This window comes from Arachis hypogaea, chromosome 4 (genome assembly GCF_003086295.3).
Source record: "Arachis hypogaea cultivar Tifrunner chromosome 4, arahy.Tifrunner.gnm2.J5K5, whole genome shotgun sequence".
NCBI classification, from domain to species: Eukaryota; Viridiplantae; Streptophyta; class Magnoliopsida; order Fabales; family Fabaceae; genus Arachis; species Arachis hypogaea.
Window position 1 is genome coordinate 10,812,752 of NC_092039.1, and position 8,219 is coordinate 10,820,970.

Genomic DNA, 8,219 nt, shown 5'->3' on the forward strand with positions numbered 1-8,219 from the left:
AATACCAAAAAGGACTCTAGATAAACAATAGCTTTAATTTGCAAGAGTTCTTAATTCTTTTATATTTACCAATATGGGTATGTGTCTATCTTCCTCAAAGAGTGGAAAAGATTGAAAAGCTGACATATTTTCCTTCACTCTAATTCCACCCAATACTTAACATGGATGGCCTATACATATATGCATGGTTAGACAAACACTCACCATCATATCATTGGTTAGTTCTTGCTATCATGTGTTATAAATAAATATATATATCTATATATACACATAACCAAGTTGGGTTGGTCTAGTGGTTAGCTCACTAGTCCGCTTAAGCAAGTGTCGGGGGTTCGAATCCCGCCTTGTGCATGCAGCAACCCATTGGCCAGCGGCAAACCCTTAAATGGAGCTCAGTACCGCGACGGATTAGTCCTTGACCTGTCGGGTTGGGGGATACCGTGGGAAACCAAAAAAAAAAAATCTATATATACACACACATTAATGCCTTTAATTTAGGGATGGAGGCTTAGCTGTAAGACAACAACAAAATTTTTGGGCCACAACATATTATATGTAGGGGTGGAAAAAGGTCAGGCGGCCTGCCAGGGGCCTGCAACCTGCCCTGGTCTGGCCTGTTACAAAATAAGTACAGATCCAGACTCTTTTAAAAGCCTTAATACATTAATAGGCTAGGCCCAGGCTCACTAATTAGCTTTATAGGTCTGTCAGGCCTGCCTGGGCCTGTTAAAATATAATTAAATATATAAATAATTATTTATTATTAATAAAATTATGAGATATTTTAAATTTATTATATTTTATTATAAATATTTGTGTATATTTTAAATATGTTAAAAATTTAAAATTTTTTATAAATATTAAATATATGACATATTATATATAACTATTTTTATTAAAAAAAAAATTTAAATAATATTTTTATTTTTGTAAAAAACAATTATCAGGCCTTTTAACAGGCTTCAGGCCAGGTCAGGCTGAATAACAGGTCAGGCCTAGTACTTTATAAAGAGCCTATAACAGGCTACAGGTCAGGCTCAGGCCAATCAACTGTATGACAGGCTAGGGCCTGTTAAGAGCAAAGCCTAGCCTGGCCTGGCCTGTTTCCACCCCTAATTATATGTTAAGTGTTAGTGTTATATGTCATAACCCTATTTTTCATCATAATTAGTGTAGTTATCCTTTTTTTCAATAAAATAAGGGGCCGGTTAGCATGCAAATGGGTTCTTCAATTTTGACTTTTGATCATAGTTATATCTTTTTGTCAAATATGCGCTCTTTGGTTCTCCTTTTGCTTTCTAATCAGAATACAAGTTGTTGGGTATTGGATAATGTATTGCTCTGTTTGTGAAAATTAACACATGATTGGGTTTGACACATGACAGGAACAAGATATAGCTCATCAATTTTCCCTAATCGGGCTCCACCTGGACAGCTTCTACTATTGAATTTTATCAAAGGTTTGATAACTTTTTTTATATTCAAACAAGTTCCATATGACCATTTCTGTCTGATTACAGGATTTATTTCTTTTCCCTAGTTCCTTTTGATACCTAAAGCCTCTCGTTCAATGACAGATGGATAGTGAACTCATTCAAGTAGCGAAAAATCCTTATAAACCCAAATGCCAACAGTTCTTAATTGGCCATGTTGAGCTACTAAATGTTGCTAAAGCCTCTCTCAAAGACAACGGATCCACACTTTGTCGACGGAGAGAGGAACGCGATGCCCAGAGAGGAGGCGCTTCCCGCACCGCCATTCATACCTGTCATTTCTCGAGCTCGACATCGCTGCGTCTTCAAGAAGTTAATATTCTATTGCAATCCAAATTCAATACGCAAAGTTAATTTCAGTCTGCAAATTCTTTCTTTTTCACTATTGTTTGCTGCTTTGGATTGAAAAATTATAGTTGAGTTTGTTGTTAAAAATGATCAATGAGCATAATTTGTTGGTAGAAGTAGAATTTGTTAGCTCCTATCTTAGTCGGTGCTTGTTTTTTCAGTATGTAAATGTGGGGTAAAGATCTTTTGATTGCTCTATTGTTTTAGCATGTGTCATTGATGTTTGGTATTAGTAAGAAGTTAAGAGATTAGGAATTCTCTTATTGTGGTAGTTGTCTCTCCTCTGTAACTTTGCCTCTAATTATCTATGAACTTTATACAATTTACAGATCTACCTTTTCATCTTATTATTAATAAAAGACAATTTACACTCAATTTACCGTACACACACGCTGCCTATAATAGTGTTTGTTGGATAAATTAGTTGTTGATAGGAAGAAAGCTTAGCTTTTTGTTTACTTGATGCGGTATATACTTAGTACTACCACTGAGTGAAGTTCATTATTATAGGATCTTGTGAGGTGTAGTTGATTTATTAATATCCTTCTAAGCCATCTAAGTCTGCATATTTGCATCTTGAGTATCAAATATTTGCATATTCTCTTTTATTTTATCACTTATTTTTAGTGTGCTGGCCATTTTTAATAACATGGAGTGAAATTATCCCAAGTAGCATGATCCTACTTTTTTGGCACATGAATGTTTTAAGGTAGGGTAAAATTTTAGCAAAATTTTGGAAATAGCAAGAAAGGAGGAAATGTAAACAGAAACTAATAGTGTACAATTTTTTGTGCATTTGCTTATTTGTTATTATGTTCTTTACTGTCGCTTTCAGATGGTACATGTTCTCTGTTCTAACATGTTTATTTCTTTTGCTACCAGGAGGACATAATATGAAGAAAATATTTTTCATAACAATATGAGATGGGATAAGACTCATATATTTTTTAGGGTAAAAAACCCAAATGAGCCAAGGAGAGCTCAAAATTATCTAATTCAGCCAAATGAAAATTCAAGACGTGAATCAACCCGGACGAGTTATTATATAATTCGAGTCAATATGATTCGAATTTGATTTTAATGTAATTCGAATTGATATGATTCGAATTACTAGGAAGAAAAGAATTGAATGAAGTTCGAAACAACTTGTTTCGAATTACACAATAATAATTCGAATTTAGTTAATTCGAATTACTATGAAGGCACATTGTTTAGTAATTCGAATCAAGTTGATTCGAATTACTAGTTTAGGTTGTGACATTAGATAATTCGAAACATATAGATTCGAATTATATATATATAATGCGACCCACGTCTCTATATATATGCTGTGAACTCATGTTGCTCTCAACAAAGAGCTGAGATGGCTAGTGAGGAGAGTTTCCTAGTTCTGGTACATTACAGAGGGTCGATTAAAAGAAAAACTCGGTCCGGCGTGAAGTTCACTGATAAGGATCCCCTATGTATTATCGTGACGCCGACAACCACCTACGATGCACTTGTTAGCTCTGTGCTGGAGAAGCTGGGTGTTGAAGGCGTTAAACGGGTCAAGAAGTTTTTCTACCGCATTCCAACAGCGGTGCTCCATGACACCGTGAAGTTTGATTGTTTCACAATCGGTAGTGACGAGGACTTGCAGGTTATGTTTCTTTCTCGTAGGCAGTTTCCCGAGGTAAGGACACCAGAGCTGTTGGCTAAGTTGGTTGATGTGGTATCTAGCTCGGGTGGTTCGAACCGGAATGCCACTACCATAGCCGCGGTTGCCGACTCGAGCTCGAGACCTGCTGTTGCTTCATCCTCTGCTCCTGTGTATGAGCCACCGATACAGCCTGTTGCGTCCCCTTCGTTTGCGGTTGATCTGAGCGGCAATGTTGGAGACGAGGTTCGGTATGGGGAACATATTCCCACCGAGGTACATTGTCCCACACCGGCTGGTGTTGGTGATGGTCTGTTCGATGATCCAGATGACGATGACGTGGAGCCGGATATGATCGCTGATGAAAGCGGCGATGATGTTGGAACTACTGTTCCGACAAGGGCTATAGGTGGATCTAGTTCTGGCACACAGCAGTATCCACCCCATTTTTCCTCATTGGACCTGGATGCCATGCGGCAAGACGACAATGATCTGCAGGCCTCAGGATTTGGTGCTAGAGATACCGAGGGGTCTGCCGGTATGAACGAATTCCAGGTTGGCCAACAATTTCAAGATAAAGATGAGGCACTGTTGAGTGTGAAGACGTACAGTATCCGCCGAGGGGTCCAGTACAAGGTCGTTGAGTCTGACTACCGCAGGTATGTGGGAAAGTGTTCTGAGTTTGGGAATGGGTGCACATGGCTAATTCGGTTGAGTCTCCGACAGCGGAAGGGTATCTGGGAAGTGAAGCGATACAACGGACCGCATACATGTCTTGCCAGCTCCATCTCCAGCGACCATAGGAGTCTGGACTACCATGTCATATCCACCTTCGTTATGCCGATGGTTAGGGCTGATGCAGGTGTGAACATAAAGGTCCTCCAAAATGCCACGGCCGCACACTTCGGGTTCAGGCCTACGTACAGAAGGGTATGGATGGCGAAGCAGAAGGCCGTTGCCGTGATATATGGGGACTGGGACGAGTCGTACAATGAGCTCCCTAGGTGGGTCTTAGGAGTGCAGCTGACGATGCCTGGCACTGTAGCCGTCCTCAGGACTTGCCCTGTTCGAGTTGGGGGACAAAAACCGTTAACAAAAACCATTAACAAAAAACCATTAACAATAAACCGCTAAAACAAAAACCATTAACAATAAACCATTAACAAAAACCATTAACCAAAACCATTAACAATAAACCGCTAAAACAAAAACCATTAACAATAAACCATTAACAAAAACCATTAACCAAAACCATTAACAAAAACCATTAACAAAAACCATTAACAATAAACCGCTAAAACAAAACCATTCACAAAAACCATTAACAAAAACCATCAACAATAAACCATTAACAAATACCATCAACAAAAACCATTAACAATAAACCGCTAAAACAAAGTCATTAACAAAAAACATCAACAAAAACCACTACCCTACACTAATTTCCTAAACCACTATCCAAAAACCATTTACAATAAACCGCTAAAACAAAACCATTAACAAAAACCATTAACAAAAACCATCAACAAAAACCACTAGCCTACACTACTTTCCTAAACCACTATCCTAAACCACTAACAATAACATAAACCATTCTAAAAAACCATTAACAAATACCATTATCATAAACCGCTTTCATAAACCACTAACCTCGTCGTTGATAACACCGGCGATATGAGCTACTCCATCCAAACGATAAAGCCTTCCCGGATCGTCCCCCATCGACAGAAACAGCCGCTCTGGTCAAGCTCGTACTGAACGTTGGTCTTTTTCTCTGGGATTTGGTGGGGTTGGAGAATGAGAAAGTGATTCGAATGAACTTGGCTCGAACTCCTTTTATAGCCGATTCCCTGGTAATTCGAATCAACTTGATTCGAATTACTACGCATGTCCGTTTTCAACTAATTCGAATCCAATTGATTCGAACTCCTCTAACATGCGCTTCTCCTAGTAATTCGAATTAACTTCATTCGAATTATATAGCTCTAATTCGAAACAAGTTGTTTCGAACTTCATTGAATTTTGGCGTTCCTAGTAATTCGAATCATATCAATTCGAATTACATGCAAACATAGTTCGAATCATATTGATTCGAATTATATAGTAATTCGTCCTGGTTGATTCATGTATTGATTTCTCATTTGGCTGATTTAGGTAATTTTGAAGTCTCCTTGGCTCATTTCAGTTTTTTACCCTATTTTTTAGTTATTTAAATGTAATATTTTAATGTGTTCTGTATTTTTTTGTAAACAGATTTTACCTGGTATTAGATGTAATGGATAAATTACATTCTATTTTTAAATGTGTTGTTTGGACTAAAAATATATTTAGCTTAAAATATAATTTTTATGATTTAGATGTCTTGAATTTCTCATTTTTAGATTTATTTTGTGATTATCATAAATTTAGGATGTGATTATGCTTTAAAAAAAATAAATCTCATAAAACAAAATAGGCTATGGTCACGGTTTTAAGGAGGGGGTGACCATAGAGACTATGGCCACGGCAAAAACTGTGACCATAGATAAGGCTATGGTCACGGTTTTAAGGTGGGGTGACCACAAAGGTTATGGCCACGGCAAAAACTGTGACCATAGATAAAGCTACGGTCACGGTTTTAAGGAGGGGTGACCATAGATAAGGTTATGTTCACGGTTTTAAGGTGGGGTGACCATAGAGGCTATGATCACGGTGAAAACCATGGCCATAGATAGGGCTATGGTCACAGTTTTAAGTGGGGTGACCATAAAGGCTATGGTCACGGCAAAAATCGTGACCATAGATAAGGCTATGGTCACAGTTTTAAGGTGGGGTGACCATAGATAAGGCTATGGTCACGGTTTTAAGGAGGGATGACCATAGAGTCTATAGTCACGGCAAAAACCGTGACCATAGATAAGGCTATGGTAACGGTTTTTACGCGTAACCATAGATTAACCTATGGTCACGGTGAAAAAACGTGGCCTAAAGTGTTAGAATTTTAAAAATTAAAACCGTGACCATAGAAACCGTGACCATAGATAAAAAAACATAACCATAGACCTATGACCACGAGAGAATAGGCCACAGTAAAAAATCGTGATCATAGGTCCAAAACCGTGACCATAGATCTATGGTCACCCTTTTTACTAGTTATGATCACGATTTTTTGCCGTGACCATAGCCCTTTTTTTGTAGTGTCTTCTTCGTAAAATAAGGATAATTTATGAAATGTAAATCACCCAATAAGATCGATTTCTCTTTAATCATCTATGCTATTGGTGTTGGTTAATAAAGAATATGAAAGAAAAGAAGGAGTAAAGGCAATTAATTAAGGTTAATTGTAATTTAGGATTTGATTGATTAATTCTTAATTAATTTATTAATCTCCACTTCAATTGTTGTTTGGACTCTAATGCATTGATTGGATGTATACCAAAAGTAATTGGATCCAATAATTAAGGCGTTCTACATGTAATTTGCGGTTTATTTGACTAATCTTAAATTTAATATAAGAAAGTAGAATTATGCTAGGTGTACACTAAAATCAACTACTAAAATCAGCCATCAGTATAAAATATATGTTAGAATATAAATACACATTGAAAATAAATTAAACTATATATATATTTATACACAAATATATTGATAGCTGATTTTAGTGACTAATTTTAATGTACAAATAACTTTTTTCAAGAAAGTAATATTGTCACTTTTAAAATTAGTTTTGCTCCTCATTTTTGTGTGATTTTTTTTAAATCACCATTCATTCTCATTATTTAATTTTTCATAATAATAAAAATATTTATTGAGAGTAATTTAAAAATGATATATCATAAAGAAATGATATTATTAATTTGAAAGTGACACCCTTCAATATATGACCCAATTATGGTTGCAATTAAAGTTTTGTTCATATTTTCACTTATACTTTTGAGGTTTAATTCACTAATAATGTATTCAATAAAACCTAATTATATGATTATATTGACCTTCTATAAAATTTAACTAAAGTTGTAAACCTTATATTTTTGGATAATATTTTATATTGCTAAAACTATAATTCAAAACATTTTAATAGGAAAATAAACTATTTATCCATACTAATCATCTTACAATTTTTTCACATCAATCCCTCCACATTTTTTTTTACAACTAAATCCAATCAAATTGGTTCAAACTCAACAAAAATCAGTTTCATTAATAAAAGCATATTAAACACGCTTCAACTCTCCACTAATATAAATATTTGTATTCCGTGCTCTTTAATATGAAATTTTTTTTTGTGCGTTTCCTCTTCATCATCGTTCTTTTATTTCTGCTGTTGTTACTGCGTTTTTATTTTTCTTCTCTTCTTCTTGATGATTTTGCAACATTATGTATTTCTTATTTTTCTTTTATTCTTTGTTTGATTTTTTTTATTCTTGTTAAAAGGATAAAATAAGAAAAATTATGAGAAGGTGAAAGTGTAAAACAAAAAAAAGAACAACAAAAAAGAAAAAGATGATGATGATAACGGGAAAAAAGAAGAAGATTTTTGAGTTATGCAAAATATTTATAAGAAAATAGCACCGGAATTTTTTAATCATAACACAAGAAGTTTCTTAATTTTGACACCGAACTTTCTTAACCGTGACACATGTTCTTGTTAAGAGGGAGAAACAAGAATTATGCGAATGTGAAAAGTTTAATTACTTCGTCGGATCCTGTAGTTTTACCAATTTTTTAATTAAGTCCCTATACTTTTTTATTTTTTGATTGGA

At 35.4% G+C, this 8,219-nt stretch overlaps 1 protein-coding gene across 1 annotated transcript; it reads left to right on the forward strand.

Annotated features, from left to right (window-relative positions):
- Nucleotides 1-1,221: 1,221 nt before the first annotated feature.
- Nucleotides 1,222-5,779, forward strand: LOC112796246 (uncharacterized). The gene is made up of 3 exons (XM_025838619.3): nucleotides 1,222-1,460; nucleotides 1,578-1,805; nucleotides 2,724-5,779. Exon 3 carries the CDS (start codon nucleotides 3,205-3,207, stop codon nucleotides 4,609-4,611), a length of 1,407 nt encoding a protein of 468 aa, XP_025694404.1. The 5' UTR covers nucleotides 1,222-1,460; nucleotides 1,578-1,805; nucleotides 2,724-3,204; the 3' UTR covers nucleotides 4,612-5,779.
- Nucleotides 5,780-8,219: the final 2,440 nt, after the last annotated feature.